Here is a 24,437-nt window from a genome sequence, read left to right as displayed (position 1 = left end):
AGAGGAAAAAATACTCGAATTGAGTAAGTAATTAAGTCTGAACAGCCCAAATATATATAGATAGATATACACACACACACACACACACACACACACACACACACACACACACACACACACACACACACACACACACACACACACACACACACACACACACACACACACACACACACACACACACACAGTGGGGTAAAAAAGTATTTAGTCAGTCCCTGATTGTGCAAGTTCTACTTAGAAAGATGAGAGAGAAATCACACTGTAGGATTTTTAAATAATTTATTTGGAAATTATGGTGGAAAATAAGTATTTGGTCACTCACAAACAAGCAAGATTTCTGGCTCTCACAGACCTGTAACTTCTTTAAGAAGCTCTTCTGTCCTCCACCTGTTACCTGTATTAATGACAACTGTTGGAACTTGTTATCTATATAAAAGACACCTATCCACAGCCTGAAACAGTCAGACTCCAAAGTCAACCATGGCCAAGACTAAAGAGCTGTCGAAGGACACCAGAAAGAAAACTGTAGATGTGCACCAGGCTGGGAAGAGTGAATCTACAATAGTCAAGCAGGTTGGTGTGAATAAATCAACTGTGGGAGCAATTGTAAGAAAATGGAAGACATACAAGACCATTAATAATCTCCCTCGATCTGGGGCTCCACGCAAGATCTTATCCCGTGGGGTCAAAATGATCATGAGAACGGTAAACAAAAATCCCAGAATGACAACGGAGGGACCTGATGACCTGCAGAGAGCTGGGACCAAAGTAACAAAGGCTACACAATATGCAGACAGGGACTCAAATCCTGCAGTGCCAGGCGAGTTTCCCTGCTTAAGCCAGTACGTGTCCAGGCCCGTCTGGTATGCCAGAGATTATGTGGATGATCTAGAAGAGGACTGGGAGAATATCATGTGGTCAGATGAAACCAAAATAGAACATTTCCTCCTTCCATCAGTGAGAGCATTGAAGATGCAACGTGGCTGGGTCTTCCAGCACGACAATGATCCCAAACACACTGCTCGGGCAACGAAGGAGTGGCTCCGTAAAAAGCATTTCAAGGTCCTGGAGTGGCCTAGCCAGTCTCCAGACCTCAACCCCATAGAAAATTTGTTGAGGGAGTTGAAAGTCTGTGTTGCCCAGCAACAGCCCCAAAACATCACTGCTCTAGAGGAGATCTGCATGGAGGAATGGGCCAAAACACCAGCTACAGTGTGTGCAAACCTGGTCAAGACTTACAGGAAACGTTTGACCTTTGTCATTGCCAACAAAGATTATGCTGCAAAGTATTTAGTTGAACTTTTGTTACTGACCAAATACTTATTTTCCACAATAACTTACAAATAAATCATTTATAAATCCTACAGTGCGATTCCCTGGATTTTTTTTTCTCATTTTGTCTTTCACAGTTGAAGTGTACCTATGTTGAAAATTACAGACCTCTCTCATTTTTCGAAGCAGGAGAACTTGCACAATCTGAGACTGACTAAATACTTTTTATGCCACTGTGTACACACACACACAGACACACACACACACACGTGTGGAATGCAGAAAAAATGACTCCAAAATTATAATTTAAGTCACCAAAAAATCCCATGACCTGTGTTTTATATGTACAAGATTTAAAAAAAAAATAAATACGTGTAACTACAGCTGCAGAAGATCACATTGGGTGCAAATTGTGAGAGCTCAGAAAAGGAAACTGGGGCTACAGTGATGGCAGGGTGACCAAAGCAAGTCTAATGACATTTGATTGCAGTAATGTCTGGTGATGTCAAAGAAAGTTTAGTTTCTTACGTCTTCCTGCTCTCGCCTTTTCCAGCGCAGCTGAGCGTTGGCTGCCGCCATTGCCTCTATCACAAAGGTGGTAGTCATGTAACTGTTGAGATAGAGAGAGTGAAAGATAAGCCAAAAGCACAATTCCCTCACCCCGCAAAAAATTAAACCGAAACCAACATTTTTAGATTCTTTACATGACCCCTAAAACAATCAGGATGTAGCCAAAATAAAAACAGGCCTCAAGCCAGATATTCAAAATTATGTATGCAAAAGTTTGGGCACCCTGATAATTTTCATGATTTTCCTTTATAAATCACTGGTGGTCTGGCTCAGAAATGTCAGTATATATTTGGATATAGGAGATGAGCACACTGACATTTGAGAACTGAAATTAAGTTTCTAGTATTTACAGAAAGTGTGGAATAATTCTTTAAACAAAATTAGGCAGCTGCATAAATTTGGGCACCCTTGTCATTTTACTGATTTGAATACATTTAGCACTAATGATTAGAATACAAATGGTTTCGTAAGCTCATTAACCCTTGATTAGGGATGGGTATTGATAAGATTTTATCGATATCGATGCCATTAATCGATTCTGCTTATCGATCCGATTCCTTATCGATTCCCTTATCGATACCTCAAATTTTGTACTAAAAGTAGGCTTTGCAAGGTTCTATGTATTTCACTGAGTCTTAAAGTAAATAAATATAAAATGGTCACTGTATACTTGATCTCTGGACATAGATAAAAATAAACAAAACGGTGTTTCACTTTGATGTTATTAATTCCGACTGGACTCTATCGTTCTAACTTGACTCGTCAGAGAGCCGCGCAGCGTTTTTAGCTGTGTGAACAGAACGGAGGACGATTCTCATTTCTTTCTCGCAACAAGACAGGAGTCCCAGTTAGTAACTTTAATCTGCACAAAAGCGATGAAAGTGGTGAAAAACAAAAAAAGCTGAAACCCAAAATTACCCCCCAACACCACCTGCACAAAAATGTTTGAATTCTAGAAGCTCTGAAATACAATCTGGGGCTATTCCAGCCAATAAACTGCAGTGAGTGCAGCATCCATTTTGGTGAGGAAAAAAAAAAAACCCAACTTAGGATGCAGCAGTTTTCAAGCTTGGCAGATAGTTCTGGAGGAAATCACTGAAGAAATTAACACATTGAAAATATGGTTTGACCAAAACAAACTGTCATTAAACTTAAATAAGACAGGGATGAAATGGAGGTGTAAGAGTCACTTGGTGTTCACAGGAAACACATTTCTGTATGTATGCATTTATCAATCAATTCAATCAATTTTTTTATATAGCGCCAAATCACAACAAACAGTTGCCCCAAGGCGCTTTATATTGTAAGGCAAGGCCATACAATAATTATGTAAAACCCCAACGGTCAAAACGACCCCCTGTGAGCAAGCACTTGGCTACAGTGGGAAGGAAAAACTCCCTTTTAACAGGAAGAAACCTCCAGCAGAACCAGGCTCAGGGAGGGGCAGTCTTCTGCTGGGACTGGTTGGGGCTGAGGGAGAGAACCAGGAAAAAGACATGCTGTGGAGGGGAGCAGAGATCAGTCACTAATGATTAAATGCAGAGTGGTGCATACAGAGCAAAAAGAGAAAGAAACAGTGCATCATGGGAACCCCCAGCAGTCTACGTCTATAGCAGCATAACTAAGGGATGGTTCAGGGTCACCTGATCCAGCCCTAACTATAAGCTTTAGCAAAAAGGAAAGTTTTCAAGCCTAATCTTAAAAGTAGAGAGGGTGTCTGTCTGCCTGATCTGAATTGGGAGCTGGTTCCACAGGAGAGGAGCCTGAAAGCTGAAGGCTCTGCCTCCCATTCTACTCTTACAAACCCTAGGAACTACAAGTAAGCCTGCAGTCTGAGAGCGAAGCGCTCTATTGGGGTGATATGGTACTATGAGGTCCCTAAGATAAGATGGGACCTGATTATTCAAAACCTTATAAGTAAGAAGAAGAATTTTAAATTCTATTCTAGAATTAACAGGAAGCCAATGAAGAGAGGCCAATATGGGTGAGATATGTTCTCTCCTTCTAGTCCCCGTCAGTACTCTAGCTGCAGCATTTTGAATTAACTGAAGGCTTTTTAGGGAACTTTTAGGACAACCTGATAATAATGAATTACAATAGTCCAGCCTAGAGGAAATAAATGCATGAATTAGTTTTTCAGCATCACTCTGAGACAAGACCTTTCTGATTTTAGAGATATTGCGTAAATGCAAAAAAGCAGTCCTACATATTTGTTTAATATGCGCTTTGAATGACATATCCTTATATATGTTCATTGTTAGTTGGTTTTATATTTTCAGTTGTGTTTTTATTCAGGTTCTTGTTGTCTCTTTCTCTAAAATTGTACATAATAACTAATCATTAGATTAGTTATTATTACATTATTGTTGTGGTTGCTCTTAATATATAAACAAAAATAAATTAAAAACATATTACAATTTGTAATACATTTGACTCTTTTACAACAACAAACACTAATTATACAGAAAACAAATGCACCCGAACGTGCTGACAGCTGCAACTGCTTAATGCTAACTTTACCATTGAAAATGCTAACATGCTAACGCATTAGCATCGGTCCTGTTTTTAAGTTATAAAATACATCTATCAATTGTTTCAGAAGACCATAACAGGTCGGTTTAACATAAAAAAGGTAAATATTACTCACAGACATATGCTCTTTACGGTTTTAGCGGGGGAAAATTAAGATAAAACGAAAGAAAAAAAAAAGCAATGAAGCAATAGATCAAAGCACTGCTTGGATCTGCGAATCACTGCTTTGATTGGTTCAAGGTTCAAAGCAAAGCCGCACTGCAGAAAAGCTGATTACAGACCCGCTGTAGGGTCTGTAATCAATGTAGAGAAATTACCATTTTCCTGACAAACACCCCCAAAAACAACAGCCACTCTGAAGGACCGATAAGGGAATAGTTAAGCAAAAAGGTTATTGATGTCTGTGGATCAAATCATTTCTTAACGAAAGGAACCGGTTCTCGATACCCATCCCTACCCTTGACCTCCTTACACAGGTGAATCCAATCATGAGAAAAGGTATTTAAGGCGGCCATTTGCAAATGTTTCCCCTCTTTGCATCTCTTCTAATGAGTGGCAACATGGGAGCCTCTAAAGAACTCTCAAATGACCTGAAAACAAATACTGTTCAACATCATGGTTTAGGGGAAGGATACTAAAAGCTATCTCAGAGATTTCAGCTGTCAGTTTCCACTGTGAGGAACATAGTGAGGAAATGGAAGACCGCAGGCACAGTACTAGTTGAGGGCTGAAGTGGCAGGCCAAGAAAAATCTCAGATAAGCTGAAGTGAAGGATGGTGAGAACAGTCATAGTCAACCCACAGACCTGCTCCAAAGACATACAACATGATCTTGCTGCAGATAGTGTCTCTGTGCATCGTTCAACTATACAGTGCACTTTGACAAAGAGATGCTGTAATGCAGAGGAAGCCTTTTCTGCAAACATGCCACAAACAGAGCCGCTTGAGGTATGCTAAAGTACATTTGGACAAGCCAGCTTCATTTTGGAATAAGGTGCTGTGGACTGATTAAACTAAAATTGAGTTATCTGGACATAAGGGGTGGTATGCATGGCTGAAAAAGAACACAGCATTCCAAGAAAAACACTTTAAGCGGGCTGTCCATGCTCAGAAACCAACAAACCTGAGATGTTTTGTAAAGAAGAATGGTCCAAAATACCTTCAACCAGAATCCAGACTCATTGGAAGCTACAGGAAGCACTTAGAGGCTCTTATTTCTGCAAAAGGAGGATCTACTAAAATACTGATGTATTTTTTTCTGTTGGGGTGCCCAAATTTACGCACCTGCTTAATTTTGTTTAAAGAATTATTGCACACTTTCTGTAAATCCTATAAACTTCATTTCACTTCTCAAATATCACTGTTTGTCTACTATATGATATATTTAACTGAAATTACTGATCTAAACAACAAATGATTTATAAAGGAAAATCATGAAAATCATCAGGGGTGTCCAAAAGTTCGCATACAACTGTATATCTATATATAAAATACGAGCCAAGTCACCCGTTCTACTCATGGATAATAAAGAATAATTTTTCCATGTCAATGCATATTTCATGTAATTTTAGTTGAGGTGTAGCAAGTTGCATTGCACTGTGGGAGAAGGGAGGTAGAAGGCGGGGGGGAGTTAGGGACGATAGGAAAGAGAGAAGAGAGAGAGAGGTGCGTTTTGAGGAGCTTTTGGAACTGTGTCAGAGAAGTGGCAGAACGGATGAGAGGGGGCAGGATGTTCCGGAGGGTAGGGGCAGTAAACAGAAAACCCTATCTCCAACGGTTCTGAGTCTGGTGCGGAGAGTGGAGAGTAAGTCCTTGCTGGTGGAGCACAAGGGCCGTGACTGGGAGTAGGGGTGGAGGATGTCGGTGATGTACTTGGGTGTGAGTGGAGTGATTTGTAGGTGAGGAGGAGGATTTTGTAGCTGATGCGTTCTTTGACTGGGAGCCAGTGGAGTTTCTTAAGGATTGGGGCGATGTGCTGTCAGGGCTTGGTGTGAGTTAGCACCCTGGCAGCTGAGTTCTGTCTCGGGCCTTGTTGAGCAGCCCAGACAGGACCGCATTGCAGTAACCTAGATGGAAGGTGATGAAAGCATGGATGAGTGTTTCAGTGAGTGACGGCCGGAGTGCTGAAATATTACACAGCTGGAAAAAGGAAGATTTGGTGATGCTCTTGATATGGGAACTGAATGAGAGTGTGGAATCCAGAATGACACCCAGGTTCCGCACTTCGGATGTTGGGGAGGTGGTGCAGCCATCAATGACCAAGGTGAGGTCTCCAACCTTTTTGAGCAGTGGTGCTGGGGCCTCCACCATGAGCTCTGTCTTGTTGGTGTTAAGTTTCAGTAGGTTGGTGGTCATCCAAGTTTTGATATCCTGCATACAGTTGTTGAGTTTTATTGGTGGGAGTTGCGAGGAGGGCTTGGTGCTGATATACAGTTGAGTGTCATTAGCATAACAGTGAAAACTGAGTCCATGGTTACGGATGATCTGACAAAAAGGGAGCAAGTAGATGGTTAAGAGGAGGGGGCCAAGGACAGATCCCTGGGGAACACCATGGTTAACTACTGCTATGGTGGAGTTGGAACCTTGCAAAGTGAAGTATTGTTTCTGGGTAGAGAGGTAGGACTGGAACCAGGAGAGTGCAGTGCCAGTAAGGCCGATGAACTCAGAGAAACAGGAGAGGAAGATGGAATGGTATCGAAGGCAGCGGAGCGGTCCAGGAGGATGGTGAAGGGTGGAGACAAGGCCATTATCTGCAGCAATGAGGAGGTCATTTGTGATTTTGATGAGAGCCGTTTCAATGCTAAGATGGGGTCTGAAACTGGATTGGAGCAGTTCAAAGAACTCATGGTGGGATATGTGGTGTTGTAGCTGGGCAGCCACTACTCTTTCCAAAATCTTACTCAGTAATGGAAGGTTGGAGATCGGGCGGTTGTTGTTGGGGTCATCTGGTTCAAGTCCTGTCTTTTTGAGTGTTGGAATCATGGCCGCCAACTTAAAGGTCTATTACATTTCATCCGTTTAGCACTCGGGGTTTTACGACCTACCGGCCCTTGCTTCTTGGGAAGTCGGCATGCTGTACACAGACGGTACATTTTAAGTAAAAAAAACAAAAAAAAAACCGCAAACCTGAACTCACATGCAGTGTCCACTGGCCCATTTGGATTCTAATTAAAGTCCACCATCACCAGCTGCTACTATGTAGTAAGTAAAGTGTGATGCTTGCTACCTGACCTGAGGGCTCGAGTGAGCGGGTCATGATCTAATACTGTATAAAAGGCTGTGTGTGTGTGTGTGTGTGTGTGTGTGTATATATATATATATATATATATATATACACTCAACAAAAATATAAACGCAACACTTTTGGTTTTGCTCCCATTTTGTATGAGATGAACTCAAAGATCTAAAACTTTTTCCACATACACAATATCACCATTTCTCTCAAATATTGTTCACAAACCAGTCTAAATCTGTGATAGTGAGCACTTCTCCTTTGCTGAGATAATCCATCCCACCTCACAGGTGTGCCATATCAAGATGCTGATTAGACACCATGATTAGTGCACAGGTGTGCCTTAGACTGCCCACAATAAAAGGCCACTCTGAAAGGTGCAGTTTTGTTTTATTGGGGGGGGATACCAGTCAGTATCTGGTGTGACCACCATTTGCCTCATGCAGTGCAACACATCTCCTTCGCATCATCCGTGAAGAGAACACCTCTCCAACATGCCAAACGCCAGCGAATGTGAGCATTTGCCCACTCAAGTCGGTTACAACGACGAATTGGAGTCAGGTCAAGACCCTGATGAGGACGACAAGCATGCAGATGAGCTTCGCAGTGACAGTTTCTGACAGTTTGTGCAGAAATTCTTTGGTTATGCAAACCGATTGTTTCAGCAGCTGTCCGAGTGGCTGGTCTCAGACGATCTTCGAGGTGAACATGCTGGATGTGGAGGTCCTGGGCTGGTGTGGTTACACGTGGTCTGCGGTTGTGAGGCTGGTCGGATGTACTGCCAAATTCTCTGAAAAACCTTTGGAGACGGCTTATGGTAGAGAAATGAACATTCAATACATGAGCAACAGCTCTGGTTGACATTCCTGCTGTCAGCATGCCAATTGCACGCTCCCTCAAATCTTGCGACATCTGTGGCATTGTGCTGTGTGATAAAACTGCACCTTTCAGAGTGGCCTTTTATTGTGGGCAGTCTAAGGCACACCTGTGCACTAATCATGGTGTCTAATCAGCATCTTGATATGGCACACCTGTGAGGTGGGATGGATTATCTCAGCAAGGGAGAAGTGCTCACTATCACAGATTTAGACTGGTTTGTGAACAATATTTGAGGGAAATGGTGATATTGTGTATGTGGAAAAAGTTTTAGATCTTTGAGTTCATCTCATAAAAAATTGGAGCAAAACCAAAAGTGTTGCGTTTATATTTTTGTTGAGTATATATATATATATCTGTTAAAAGGGAGTTTTTCCTTCCCACTGTAGCCAAGTGCTTGCTCACAGGGGGTCGTTTTGACCGTTGGGGTTTTACATAATTATTGTATGGCCTTGCCTTACAATATAAAGCGCCTTGGGGCAACTGTTTGTTGTGATTTGGCGCTATATAAAAAAATTGATTGATTGATTGATATATATATATTCACGCACATGCACTTTCAACCTAAGGGCCCCAGTGAACTCCCCCTTGGTGCCCCCCAGTCACCATAACAACTTTGGTATTGATTGCTTAATTACTGTGGCAGTTCACCCTGAACACAGACCGTGCCCCATACATACATAGATTTCCTTTTCATTATTATATACATACATACATACATACATACTAATTTAGAAGATCTTCACTTAGCCTGGAAAAAGAGTCTGTTGGTCTATAAAAAAGCCCTCCGTAAAGCTAGGACATCTTACTACTCATCACTAATTGAAGAAAATGCGGCCGAGGGTTCAAGGTTGGCTGATGTAATCGCACCTGATTCAAATCCATATAGTTTTTGACAAAAATAAAAAGGACCATTACTTTATTGACAGACCTCGTATTTGAACACACGGTGGTTTTGCAAGTTCTCCCACTTAGAAATCATGGAGGGGTCTGAAATTTTCATCTTAGGTGCATGTCCACTGTGAGAGACATAATCGAAAAAAAAAAATCCGGAAATCACAATGTATGATTTTTTTTTTTATAATTTATTTGTATGTTACTACTGCAAATAAGTATTTAAACACCTACCAACCAGCAAGAATTCTGGCTCACACAGACCTGTTAATTTGTCTTTAAGAAACCCTCTTATTCTACACTCTTTACCTTTATTGTACTTGGCCCCACAAATCTTAGAAACATGGTGTCTAACCAGATCCTTACTGTGGATGGCATTACCCTGACCTCTAGTAATACTGTGAGAAATCTTGGAGTCATTTTTGATCAGGATATGTCATTCAAAGCGCATACTAAACAAATATGTAGGACTGCTTTTTTGCATTTACGCAATATCTCTAAAATCAGAAAGGTCTTGTCTCAGAGTGATGCTGAAAAACTAATTCATGCATTTATTTCCTCTAGGCTGGACTATTGTAATTCATTATTATCAGGTTGTCCTAAAAGTTCCCTAAAAAGCCTTCAGTTAATTCAAAATGCTGCAGCTAGAGTACTGACGGGGACTAGAAGGAGAGAACATATCTCACCCATATTGGCCTCTCTTCATTGGCTTCCTGTTAATTCTAGAATAGAATTTAAAATTCTTCTTCTTACTTATAAGGTTTTGAATAATCAGGTCCCATCTTATCTTAGGGACCTCGTAGTACCATATCACCCCAATAGAGCGCTTCGCTCTCAGACTGCAGGCTTACTTGTAGTTCCTAGGGTTTGTAAGAGTAGAATGGGAGGCAGAGCCTTCAGCTTTCAGGCTCCTCTCCTGTGGAACCAGCTCCCAATTCAGATCAGGGAGACAGACACCCTCTCTACTTTTAAGATTAGGCTTAAAACTTTCCTTTTTGCTAAAGCTTATAGTTAGGGCTGGATCAGGTGACCCTGAACCATCCCTTAGTTATGCTGCTATAGACGTAGACTGCTGGGGGGTTCCCATGATGCACTGTTTCTTTCTCTTTTTGCTCTGTATGCACCACTCTGCATTTAATCATTAGTGATCGATCTCTGCTCCCCTCCACAGCATGTCTTTTTCCTGGTTCTCTCCCTCAGCCCCAACCAGTCCCAGCAGAAGACTGCCCCTCCCTGAGCCTGGTTCTGCTGGAGGTTTCTTCCTGTTAAAAGGGAGTTTTTCCTTCCCACTGTAGCCAAGTGCTTGCTCACAGGGGGTCATTTTGACCGTTGGGGTTTTACATAATTATTGTACGGCCTTGCCTTACAATATAAAGCGCCTTGGGGCAACTGTTTGTTGTGATTTGGCGCTATATAAAAAAATTGATTGATTGATTGTATAAAAGACACCTGTTCACACACTCAATCACAATCCAACCTGTCCACCATAGCCAAGACAAAAGAGCTGTCTAAGGACACCAGGCACAAAACTGTAGACCTGCACAAGGCTGGGATGGACTACAGGACAACAAGCAAGCAGCTTGGTAGAAGACAACAACTGTTATGATTATTTATTAGAAAGTGGAAGAAACACAAGATGACTGTCAATCTCCCTCAGTCTGGGATTCCATGCAAGATCTCACTTTGTGGGGTAAGGATGATTCTGAGAAAGCTCAGAACTACACAGGAGGACCTGGTCAATGACCTGAAGAAAGCTGGGACCACAGTCACAAAGATTACATTAGTAACATGATGCTGTCATGGTTTAAAATCCTGCAGGGCAGCAAGGTCCCCCTGCTCAAGCCAGCACATGTCCAGGCCCAAAGGAAGTTCACCAGTGACCATCTGGATGATCCAGAGGAGGCATGGTAGAAAGTCATGTGATCAGATGAGACCAGAATAAAGCTTTTTGGAATCAACTCCATTTACCATGTTTAGAGGGATGAGAACAACCCCAAGAAAACCATCGCAACCGTGAAGCATGGGGGTGGAAACATCATACTCTGGGGGTGCTCTTCTGCAAAGGGGACAGGACGACTGCACTGTATTGAAGGGATGGTGGATGGGGTCATGTATTGCGAGATTTTGGCAAACAACCTCCTTCCCTCAGTAAGAGTATTGAAGATGGGTCATGGCTGGGTCTTCCAGCATGACAATGACCCCAAACACACAGCCAGGGCAACTAAGGAAGGGCTCCGTAAGAAGCATTTCAAGGTCCTGGAGTGGCCTGGCCAGTCTCCAGACCTGAACTCAATAGAAAATCTTTGGAGGGAGCTGAAACTCCAAACCTGAACGATTCGGAGAAGATCTGTATGGAGGAGTGGACCAAAATCCCTGCTGCAGTGTGTGCAAACTTGGTGAAAAACTACAGGAAACGGACCTCTGTAATTGCAAACAAAGGCTACTGTACCATATATTAACATTGATTTTCACAGGTGTTCAAATACTTATTTGCAGCAGTAACATAAATAAATTATTAAAAAATCATACATTGTGATTTCCAGATATTTTTTTTAGATTATGTCTCTCACAGTGGACATTTCAGACCCCTCCATGATTTCTAAGTGGGAGAACTTGCAAAATCGCAGGGTGTTCAAATATATATATATATATATATATATATATATATAAAATCTCCTGTAACAGTGGAATGTGCCGCAAAAGTGCTGATGTCCACATTTTCTCCGATTTCTCTGGTAGTCACACGACATCCAGGATCAACACAGCCTTCACTTTGGAAATGATCTGGTCGTTTCAGCCTGTCGATGGCCGCTCGGAGCGCGGCGCGCCCTCCGCCGGTGTGGGCCATCTTTAATCCGGTTGTAATGGTCCTTAATCTGTGTGACGCCGATAGAATCTTCACAGAAAGCCATCTGAATTTTCCGAATGGTTTCCACCTGGCTGTCTCACACAGTTTCTGAAAAAATTTTCATGGAGCAAAGCGGCAGTCGCTCAGCCATTTCCCTGACAATGAAAATCCGACGAGGGGGCTGGACCAGTGCTCACTCAAAGCCTGCCCACAGGCGAATGACGCAACCGACAGGCGTGAAAAAACTCACCCATGCACACGAAGGTTCAAGCTTGGCTGATGCAAGCGCACATGATTCAAATCCATACAGATTTTGAAAAAAATAAAAAGGTCCGTTACTTTTTGGACAGACCTCGTATATACACACACACACACACTTTGTGCAGATCATTGCAAAATCCAAAATGGTCATCAAGCACAGTTTTCAATTAAAATGCAGCACAGCAACAAACAAAAAAATTAATTAAAACATTTCATTATCTGGCTGTGATGCTACACACACTATGATTGTGTAATTTTGTTTACAAAATTTTCCCATATCAACCAATTACCATGACAGTCGGTCTGATACGCATATCCCAGTTGTTACAAATCAGAAAGTGGTTTCCATGCTCATAGCCAGAGGTATACATCTCATTGAAACCATTGCAATGTTTGGCTTACAGTCTAACGCTTACAGCCAGACACTGAAAGCAGCATTGCTCCCTCTTACTTTGGCATGTCCTTGACAGTGTGCTTTTATTTTTATTGTGGGCAGAGATTTTTTTTTTTCCTTTTTTTTTTTTATTTAAACTGAAGGCAGAAAGCTCCAGTTTTTTTTTTTTTTTAAATTCAGTGCATTTGTGGACTTAGTCTGTAACTCACAGGATATATGTTGAAGCCTTTCCCATTTTCCAAAAACTAGTAACAGAAATATTTATCGACAATACTTAACATCTTTGTTCTGAAACACTGTTTTCCCAGACAACGTACGTGTATGTGTGTGTGTCCAAAGAAAAGTTTGAAAACAAGTAAGGTGCACATAAGATCACAGGACAACTAGAAAGCTTGATTTATGCTTGGATAAGACTTTATTGATCTCACAGTGGAGAAATTCACGTTAAGTCAGCTCTTAAAAAGCACACAAGATGGGTGCAAGTAGAGGAGAATGTGCATCAAACAGCATGTGCAAAGATAAGCAATAATATTGCACATGATTTGCAGACAGATTAATATTGCACATGATCTGTGGACATATTATTGCATATGCTTATAAAACTCCGTAACACAGTGGCCAATCAATGACTGACGTGACCCTGTCGAAGTTCTCTGTCGCGTTGGTGTGTGTCGTAATGCAATTTAATACCGGAATAGGCAGCGCAATGTGAAGAACAAGGCAGAGACTTTCCTTCTGCCTGCTCTGCCACTGTTCCTGCTTTTTTTTTTTTTTTTTTTTTAACATTTTCTGGATTAATTTGTCCCACGACGAGCTCCACTTCTTTATACAATCATCAACCTTCAAAGCAACGTTACATACAATTTCCCTTTATGAACTCAGGGTTCTTAGCAGGATTTTTTTCTCAGCGTAAAGTGATGGAAAACTCACCTTAAGAAGCCGGGGGTTCGGGGACTGCTTAGGCTTCGACTCCGCTGAAGCTTTGAGTTATATTTGTCTCATTAATACTTGCAAATGCCCAGAGGGTGATTCCTTCCTTGATTTGTACATGTGCTATGTGATCCACAAACACAAATTTCTGATTTGTAACTTGTGTGTGGGTTTTTACAAATAAATGTTTATTTGCAAAACTGAAAATTGTTTGTGAAGCGTGATTCAGCATTTGTGGATTAACGAACATACGCATGCATCACTTTCCTCAGTTATGCAATATTGAGACATTCTCAGTGCAAAACTGCACAAATCCACAAACAGCTCGCGATTCACACAAAGCAACACTGTCAAATCTACAAATGCAGAGAGGGCAATTTACAAATATTCCTCGATTTGTACATGTTTTATGATCCACAAACACTAAAGCATTTGCAAAACTGAAAATCCTGTTTGTGATGTGTGATTCAGCATTTGTAGATCATCAGTTACACGCATTCATCGTGTTGCTCACTCAAGCAAATTTGAGACATTCTCAGCGCAAAACTGCAGTTCAAATCCACAAATACAGTTGTATGCAAAGGTTTGGGCACGCCTGATGATTTTCATGATTTTCTTTTAGAAATCATTGGTTGTCTGGATCAGCAATTTTAGTTAAATATATCATATAGGAGACAAACAGTGATATTTGAGAAGTGAAATGAAGTTTATAGGATTTACAGAAAGTGTGCAATAATTCTTTAAACAAAATTAGGCAGATGCATAATTTTGGGAACCCCAACAGAAAAAAATACATCAATATTTAGTAGACCCTCCTTTTGAAGAAATAACAGCCTCTAAACGCTTCCTATAGCTTTCAATGAGAGTGTGGATTTTGGTTGAAGGTATTTTGGACCATTCTTCTTTACAAAACATCTCAGGTTTGTTGGTTTCTGAGCATGGACAGCATGCTTAAAATCACTCCACAGATTTTCAATAATATTTAGGTCTGGGGACTGAGATGGACATTCCAAAGCATTGTACTTGTTCCTCTGCATGAATGCCTTAGTAGATTTTGAGCAGTGTTTAGGGTCGTCTTTTTGAAAGATCCAGCCCCGGCGCAACTTTAACTTCGTCACTGATTCATGAACATTGTTCTTAAGAATCTACTGATACTCAATGGAATTCAAGATACCCTCAACTTTAACAAGATTCCCAGTACTGGCCACACAGCATGATGAAACTACCTCCAAATTTTATTGTCGGTAGCAAGTGTATTTCTTGGAATGCTGTTATTTTTCAGCCATGCCCCTTATGTCCAAATAACTTAATTTTTGTTTCATCAGTCCACAGCACCTCATTCCAAAATGAAGCTGGCTTGTCCAAATGTGCTTTAGCATACCTCAAACGACTGTTTGTGGCATGTACCGTACGCAGAAGAGGCTTCCTCTGCATTACAGCATCACACAGTATCTGTTTGTGCAAAGTGCTCTGTGTAGTTGAACGATGCACAGAGACACTATCTGCAGCAAAATCATGTTGTAGGTCTTTGGAGCAGGTCTGTGGGTTAACTATGACTGTTCTCACCATCCTTCGCTTCAGCTTCTCTGAGATTTTTCTTGGCCTGCCACTTTGGGCCTCAGTACTGCGCCTGTGGTCATCCATTTCCTCACTATGTTACTCACAGTGAAAACTGACAGCTAAAATCTCTGAGATAGCTTTCTGTATCCTTCCCCTAAACCATGATGTTGAACAATCTGTTTTCAGGTCATTTGAGAGTTGTTTAGAGGCTCCCATGTTGAAATAAATAAATGCAGTCCATTTATATAGCGCTTTTCCATCTGCATCAGATGCTCAAAGCGCTTTACAATTATGCCTCACATTTACCCTGATGTCAGGGTGCTGCCATACAAGGTGCTCACTACACACCGGGAGCAATAGGGGATTAAAGGCCTTGCCCAAGGGCCCTTAGTGATTTTCCAGTCAGGCGGGGATTTGAACCCATGGTCTTCTGGACTCAAGCCCAACACCTTAACCACACGCAAAGAGACGCAAAGAGGGAAAACATTTGCAAACAGCCACATGAAATACTCTCTCATGATTGGATTCACCTGTGTAATTAGGTCAAGGGTCAATGAGCTTACCAAACCAATTTTGTGACCAAATAATTAGTGCTACATGTATTCAAATAAATAAAATGACAAGGGTGCCCAAATTTCTGCACCTGCCCAATTTTGTTTAAATAAGTATTGTACCCTTTCTGTAAATACTAGAAACTTCATTTCACTTCTCAAATATCACTGTGTTCGTCCACTATATGATACATTTAACTGAAATTTCTGATACAGACGACCAATGATTTATAAAGGAAAATCATGAAAATTATCAGGGGTGCCCAAACTTTTGCATACAACTGTATGTGAATAACTATTCTCATTTCCATCCAGTAGATGGCAGTGTTTTTCTATGCATTTTGACAGGCGGGGTGCAGTGCAGCTAAATACTGACAGGAACCGAAAGGAGCCAATAGGAACCAACAGGAGAACCGATAGGAGCCGGTGGGAACCAACAGGAAACTTGACAGGCTCCAATAGGAAGCTTAATTCAGTCTGTAGGAGCCACAATCAATGTAGAGAAATCATTTTCCCGTTACACACCCTGAAAACATAACAGCGCAACTGCAGTGTAATAACAGTGTAATGAACCGCTACACTGTTATAATGAGAACCCTGGAACTGCTGGTCATTTGAGCGTCTCTATAGTTTTTCGACACAGTATTGTAAAGTTTTATTTCATTTCATTTATATAGTACCAAATCACAACAAAGTTGCCTCAAGGTGTGCTTCACATAAGTCTAACCTTACCAACCCCTAGAGCAAACACACAGGCAATAGTGGTAAGGAAAAAAAAATCCCTCTGATGATTTGATGAAGAAACCTCAAGCAGACTAGACTCAGAGGGACGACCATCTGCTTGAGCCATGCTACCAACAATTGAGAATACGAATATACAAGAAATTTTGGGAGTCCATGCTGGTGCACAGGGTGGGAGGCCTGCAGAAGAAGACAGCCACTCCCATCTCTGGATGGAGCCGCACCTCAAACAGAGAGAAAAACAGAATCAGGCTGCAGAAAGACAACAAATACACTATAATTGGTTAGCATTAAGCAACAAGAAAAACAGAACAAATACTCTGACAAGTGACAAAGTTTTTTATTCGGCACACAAAATATTCAAATAGAAAAAAATGAACAATTCCACAAACAAACACAGACAAAACTAGTGAGTCTGAAAGGGTGTGGGCTGAAGCAAAGCTTATTAGTGCCCACCCCTGCTAGTACAAGTCCAACAATTCTAATCAGTCATATTTACATAAATACAAATTCACTACTACATGTCGACACACAGACATACACATCAATATACTATTCACTTATAATTATATAGTACCAGATCACAAGAAAGTCGAATCAAGGCACTTTACGCCAGAAGGACTAACCTTACCAACCCCCAGAGCAAGCACTAGGCAACTGTGGTGAGGAAAAACTCCCTATAAGGAAGAAACCTCAAGCAGACCAGGCTCTTAGGGGTATTTAATCATTAGTGATTGATCTCTGCTCCCCTCCACAGCATGTCTTTTTCCTGGTTCTCTCCCTCAGCCCCAACCAGTCCCAGCAGAAGACTGCCCCTCCCTGAGCCTGGTTCTGCTGGAGGTTTCTTCTTGTTAAAAGGGAGTTTTTCCTTCCCACTGTAGCCAAGTGCTTGCTCACAGGGGGTCGTTTTGACTGTTGGGGTTTTTATGTAATTATTGTATGGCCTTGCCTTACAATATAAAGCGCCTTGGGGCAACTGTTTGTTGTGATTTGGCGCTATATAAATAAAATTGATTGATTGATTTAGTGAGTGATGTGAAACTTGAAACCTAAAGTTCAGCCATTAATATATATATTAATGGCTGAACCATTAATATATATATATTAATGGTTCAGCCATATACACATATTTCTAACACATATATTTCTAACATATATGTGTTAGAAATACATGATTTTTTGGGGGCATGCAGTTCTTTGACCTCCCAGTATCAATGTACAAAAATTACAATTTTGCCGACATTTTATGGTTCTTCACTTCTAAGATACAAAAGTTTGACAGAAGCACATACGGAACAACAGAATTTTCCTAACAAGCACAACTTACAGTTGTAAACAAACTACACATATTGTGATGAGTGAAAATGCACACAGTGTCGCCACAGAACAGCACACCTGCAGGCTTACGTGTCACTGCTGCCACAAGCCCCGAGCTCTCCTTAGCTGGGAGCTGTTCAACCTCAGTATCCTTACACTGCGGCACGTATATCTTGCCTTCATATACATTTCAGCATGCTTTATGGTTGTAAATATATGCAAATGTCTTTATTTGTTCTTTTCTTTAATATTATTATATTAGTGAAACACGCTGGAGCTCTTGTGCACCTCAGACGAAGGGGCACGCACACGCCCCTACCTGGGATATTTCTCTCCAACGTCCGCTCACTCCACAACAAGATGGATGAGCTCCTCATCTTGTGTACTGTGCTTCACGGAGACGTGGTTAAATGCACAGACACCGGACTGCGCTCTCCAACTAGAGGGATTCCAACTCCTCCGCGCACTCTCTGGTGGAAAAGCTAGAGGTGGAGGACTCTGCTTCTATATCAACAACGCCTGGTGCTCCGATGTGACTGATCTCCCAACACTGCTGTCCCTCTCGGGAATATCTCCTCATAAACTGCAGACTGTTCTACTCTCCACGTGAGTTTAACTCCTTCATACTTTGCTCTGTGTATATTCCACCGGATCAGATTATGAGCGTGGAGAGAGACTTTCTGGACTCTCTTGTTATAATTCTCGGCGATTTTAACAAAGGGAATCTCAGTCAGGAATTACTAAAATACAAACAGTTTGTAAAATGCCCGACCAGAGAAGGGAGCACGTTAGATCATTGTTATACGACAGTGAGCGGCGCCTACCGCGCGGTGGCCCGTGCAGCTTTGGGACTCTCAGATCACGTGATGGTCCACTTGATCCCCACGTACAGACAGAGACTTAAACTCTCTAAACCTGTTGTGAGGACGTCTAAAGTGTGGAGCAACGAAGCTGTAGAGGAGCTACGCGCGTGCTTGGCCACCACGGATTGGGATATGTTTGAGGCTTCAACAGACAGTCTAGATGACTACACGGACACTGTGACGTCATATATTCATTTCTGTGAAGACAGCATCATCCCACAGCGTACCAGGGTGAGATACAACAACGACAAGCCCTGGTTCACACCTAAACTCCAGCAGCTCCGTCAGCAGAAAGAGGTGGCTTTCAGAGAAGGAGACAGCGACAGCTATAGAGGTGAAAAATACAGATTTAGCAAGGAGGTGGCAAAGGCTAAATCCATGTACAGTTCACGTCTGCAGCAAAGGTTCTCTGCCAATAACTCGGCATCTGTGTGGAGGGGGTTGAAAGAGATCACCAACTACAAGCCCAAAGCACCTTGTTCTATTGATGACCTCAAGCTGGCCAACGACCTGAACGTCTTCTATTCACGGTTTGAAAACAAGGACTCTCACCTCCTCACCCCCAACACAACTGGATATTCAAACACTCTGGACCTCCCCCCTCTCACTGCTGCCCTCCCCACTCCCCCTGTTGCCCTCTCGGTCCAAGAGGAGGACGTGAGGAGACATTTCAAAAGGCTGAATGCACGTAAGGCCCCAGGCCCAGACTGTGTCTCTCCTGCCACCCTGAGACACTGCGCTGATGAGCTGGCCCCAGTCTTCACGGGGATCTTCAACACCTCCCTGGAGTCATGCCATGTTCCAGTCTGTTTCAAGTCCTCAATCATAGTTCCAGTCCCCAAGAAACCACGCATCACTGGACTTAATGACTACAGGCCTGTGGCTCTCACGTCTGTAGTCATGAAGACCTTCGAATGCCTGGTTTTATCCCACCTGAAGTCCATCACCGACCCCCTCCAGTTTGCCTACAGAGCCAACAGGTCTGTAGACGACGCCATAAACCTGGCCCTGCACTCCATCCTGCAGCACCTGGACTCCCCAGGAACCTACGCTAGGATCCTGTTTGTGGACTTCAGCTCTGCATTCAACACCATCCTTCCAGCTTTGCTCCAGGACAAGCTTTCTCTGCTCCACGTGCCCAACTCCACCTGCAGGTGGATCACAGACTTCCTGACGGACCGGAGTCAGCGTGTGAGGCTGGGAAAAAATGTCTGGAACACTCGGGTTCTCAGCACAGGATCTCCACAGGGCTGTGTCCTTTCCCCTCTGCTCTTCTCCCTCTACACTAACTGCTGCACCTCCAGCCACGACTCTGTAAAGCTCATCAAGTTTGCGGACGACACCACCCTCATCGGACTCATTTCGGATGGGGATGAGTCTGCCTACAGGAGGGAGGTGGACTGGCTGGTGACCTGGTGTAGCAGCAACAACTTGGAGCTCAACGCCCAGAAAACAGTGGAGATGATCGTGGACTTCAGGAAAGCCACAGCCCCCGCCCTCCCTCGCCCTCACCAACAGCCCCATCACCACTGTGGTCTGTCACCGCTTCCTCGGCACCACCATCACACAGGACCTCAAGTATGAGTCAACCATCAGCTCCCTCATCAAGAAGGCCCAGCAGAGGATGTACTTCCTGCGGCAGCTGAAGAAGGCCAAGCTGCCTGTCCAGCTGATGGTGCAGTTCTACACGGCCATCATCGAGTCCATCCTCTGCTCCTCCATCACGGTGTGGTACACCAGGGCCACAGCCAGGGACAGACACAGACTGCAACGCATTGTGGCCTCTGCTGAGAAGGTGATCGGCTGTAGCCTTCCATCTCTCCAAGACCTGCACGTCTCCAGGACTCTGGGTCGAGCAGGTCGGATCACAGCTGACCCTTCTCACCCTGCACACGGTCTATTCAAACCACTCCCCTCGGGCAGGAGGCTATGGTCCATCCGGACCAGAACCTCCCGCCATAAGAACAGTTTCTTCCCCTCTGCTGTTAGACTCAAACTCCTCATAACTCAGTCACCTTAAGCTTAACTCTGTCACTTTATCATTTTATCACAGGTCACTTTAGACAGTGTACTTTGGTTTCTAATTGCACTCCTCCCACTGCATTGTTTTTTCTGTTTCTCTGTTGCACACAGCCTTTCATACAACCCCTGGCAAAAATTATGGAATCACCGGCCTCGGAGGATGTTCATTCAGTTGTTTAATTTTGTAGAAAAAAAGCAAATCACAGACATGACACAAAACTAAAGTCATTTCAAATGGCAACTTTCTGGCTTTAAGAAACACTATAAGAAATCAAGAAAAAAAGATTGTGGCAGTCAGTAACGGTTACTTTTTTAGACCAAGCAGAGGGAAAAAAATATGGAATCACTCAATTCTGAGGAAAAAATTAAGGAATCACCCTGTAAATTTTCATCCCCAAAACTAACACCTGCATCATATCAGATCTGCTTGTTAGTCTGCATCTAAAAAGGAGTGAACACACCTTGGAGAGCTGTTGCACCAAGTGGACTGACATGAATCATGGCTCCAACACGAGAGATGTCAATTGAAACAAAGGAGAGGATTATCAAACTCTTAAAAGAGAGTAAATCATCATGCAATGTTGCAAAAGATGTTGGTTGTTCACAGTCAGCTGTGTCTAAACTCTGAACTAAATACAAACAACATGGGAAGGTTGGTAAAGGCAAACATACTGGTAGACCAAAGCATCAAGACAGAAAGCTTAAAGCAATATGTCTCAAAAATCAAAAAATGTACAACAAAACAAATGAGGAACGAATGGGAGGAAACTGGAGTCAACATCTGTGACCGAACTGTAAGAAACCGCCTAAAGGAAATGGGATTTACATACAGAAAAGCTAAACGAAAGGCATCATTAACACCTAAACAGAAAAAAAACAAGGTTACAATGGGCTAAGGAAAAGCAACTGTGGACTGTGGATGACTGAATGAAAGTCATATTCAGTGATGAATCTCGAATCTGCATTGGGCAAGGTGATGATGCTGGAACTTTTGTTTGGTGCCTTTCCAATGAGATTTATAAAGATGACTGCCTGAAGAGAACATGTAAATTTCCACAGTAATTGATGATATGGGGCTGCATGTCAGGTAAAGGCACTGGGGAGATGGCTGTCATTACATCATTAATAAATGCACAAGTTTATGTTGATATTTTGGACAATTGAAAGGATGTTTGGGGATGATGAAATCATTTTTCAAGATAATGCATCTTGCCACAGAGCAAAAACTGCAAAAACATTCCTTGCAAAAAGACACATAGGGTCAATGTCATGGCATAGGGTCAATGTCAATGATCAGATCTGATTTGATGCAGGTGTTAATTTGGGGGATGAAAATTTACAGGGTGATTCCATATTTTTTCCTCTGCTTGGTCTAAAAAAGTAATCGTTACTGACTGCCAGAATCTTTTTTCTTGATTTCTTATAGTGTTTCTTAAAGCCAGAAAGTTGCCATTTGAAATGACTTTAGTTTTGTGTCATGTCTGTGATCTGCTTTTTTCTACAAAATTAAACAACTGAATGAACATCCTCTGAGGCCGGTGATTCCATAATTTTTTCCAGGGGTTGTATTTCTTTTTTTTTAATCTTATATTTTATCTTATTTTGACACATATGTTATATTTTATCTTAGCATTTTATCTCTTCTTAATGTTGCACCATTGTACCAAAGCAAATTCCTAGTCTGTGAATCCTGTTCACTGGCAATGGCAATAAACTACTTCTGATTCTGATTCTAGTGACAACAAGGCAAGAGTGGGGTACAATTAGCTAAACCTAGCTGCTAACATTAGCTTACTGAGCCAGCTACAGCACAGTTTGCCATAGATAACAACATAGTCAGTTCTGTTTAGGAAGCTAACATTAATATACACTTTTGTTGCATTTGTTGTTATATGTATTTGTTGTTGCAACCGTTATTGTAGAGTGAAGTGACGCTATTGTGCTTTATATGCCAGTTATCGGCTTTGTTTAGCTTTGTTGGCTAGCAAGGTGCGCTAGGCTAGTTAACAGCTAAAATAACGGTAGCTCATCTGACTGTAGTTAGCCTACTTTCGGGATTTGCACTTTTATTTTACGTGATGCAGATTTTTAAATGGTTCTTCAGTTTAAAGGGTTCTTTAACAGATATCAATAGATAGTATCTAAGTTTGGGGTTTCCATTAGAAAGCATGTAGAGTACGGAATTTGTCTTCCTATAGTAGCAATCCATAACCTAGCTAGCAGGGTGAACTTTAAACAGAAACCTAAAACATAATAGCTTCTGTTTCTATAATAACATAACCGATTTATAGCTTAGCCTACTAGCTATAATTTAGTTTTACAACAAGTCTACAGACTAGTTAGGTGTATACTACAATCTTCTCCTGTATGAACACTTAGGTTTCAGGAGCTAACTCCTATAATATTATGTAGTAACTATATTTCTTGTATATGTTTTGTGCCCTGAAAGTGTAAATATCACTTATATACATGATGTCCATTTTCTTGGGCCACTTGGGTGGGTAGGGAGAGTTCCCATGGGATAAAAAATCCCTGGTTCTCAAGACCAGGCAGCTAAGTGGCTTTTCAACCTACCATCCCTGGTTCTCAAGACCAGGTACCTAAGTGGCTCTACACTTTTTTTTTTTTTTTTTAAGATATTTAGGTGTATTTTAGTATACACTAGTAGAGTTCCACCTTAGATTTGGAATGTATAATAGATATACCTTACTGAATTTCATACAGCAAATGGCAAAAGCAATATGCTTACAGCTCAAAAATTGAAATACATTAGTACAAACATTTTGTACCTCCTGTGCCGAAACACTGGCACTGGCTGACTGCTGAACAACATTGCGAAACTGAACATTACATACTGTAGATGCATAATATGAAACAGAGAAGGTTTGCTGGTTTAAAAGGAAGAATGACATCTAAAAAAGGAAATACAGTATAAACCATCAGCAGGCATCAACATTCATGTTGATCAGGCTGGGATGAACAAAAACTCACCTCATGAAGCCTAAAAAGGAGATAAGTGCTAAGCTGACAACCCAGCCAGCTGTAGCAAAGGCCTTGGGCATGGTCAGAGCTCCCGTTCCCACAATAAGATTGAACATGTACACCAGCCCCACCTGCAGAAGAAGTCAGAACAAAGGAAGGTTAAGACAACTGAGTGGGGGTGGAGGGAGATGACAACAACTCCGTTTTGTGGAGATCACTGACATCAGTGATCAGTACACATGTATCAGATGGAAAACGGCTACGTAAATGGAATCCATTTAGCATTTTGTCAGCTGTCTATATGGCCATGTTTGTGTCACTAACAGCCATTCACATTGCCTCTGAATTTCCCTTGTGTATAGTTGCGCAAACAACCCCCTAATTTAGCATTTGTGCTGAGCCACAAGGCTGCAAATGTTTTAGCACTTACTGGTACATCTGAGTACCAGCCCTGTTGTCAAAAAAAAAACAAAAACAAAAAAAACTATGATGTATTTTCTTTTGTAGAAGTGTATTTAAATTCCATTCTCATTCAGACATATTTCTTCCTTCCTTCTCTGCACTGATCTTATCTAAGCCATGGTCCACTGAGA

At 41.9% G+C, this 24,437-nt stretch overlaps 1 protein-coding gene across 2 annotated transcripts in view; it reads right to left on the bottom strand.

Moving 5' to 3' along the window:
- tmem104 (transmembrane protein 104) overlaps positions 1-24,437 on the bottom strand; it is a 126,120-nt gene that overhangs the window by 90,744 nt on the left and 10,939 nt on the right. For both annotated transcript variants that reach the window (XM_034190527.1, XM_034190526.1), the window contains exons 3-4: positions 23,854-23,975; positions 1,801-1,882 (exon numbers count right to left, since the gene is read on the bottom strand). In XM_034190527.1, coding sequence (XP_034046418.1) covers positions 1,801-1,882; positions 23,854-23,975 — 204 coding nt within the window. The remainder of the gene's footprint in view (positions 1-1,800; positions 1,883-23,853; positions 23,976-24,437) is intronic.

This window comes from Thalassophryne amazonica, chromosome 16 (genome assembly GCF_902500255.1).
Source record: "Thalassophryne amazonica chromosome 16, fThaAma1.1, whole genome shotgun sequence".
NCBI lineage: Eukaryota > Metazoa > Chordata > Actinopteri > Batrachoidiformes > Batrachoididae > Thalassophryne > Thalassophryne amazonica.
Note: the sequence above shows the minus strand (reverse complement) of the source record. Positions and strands in the feature narration are given on the sequence as shown.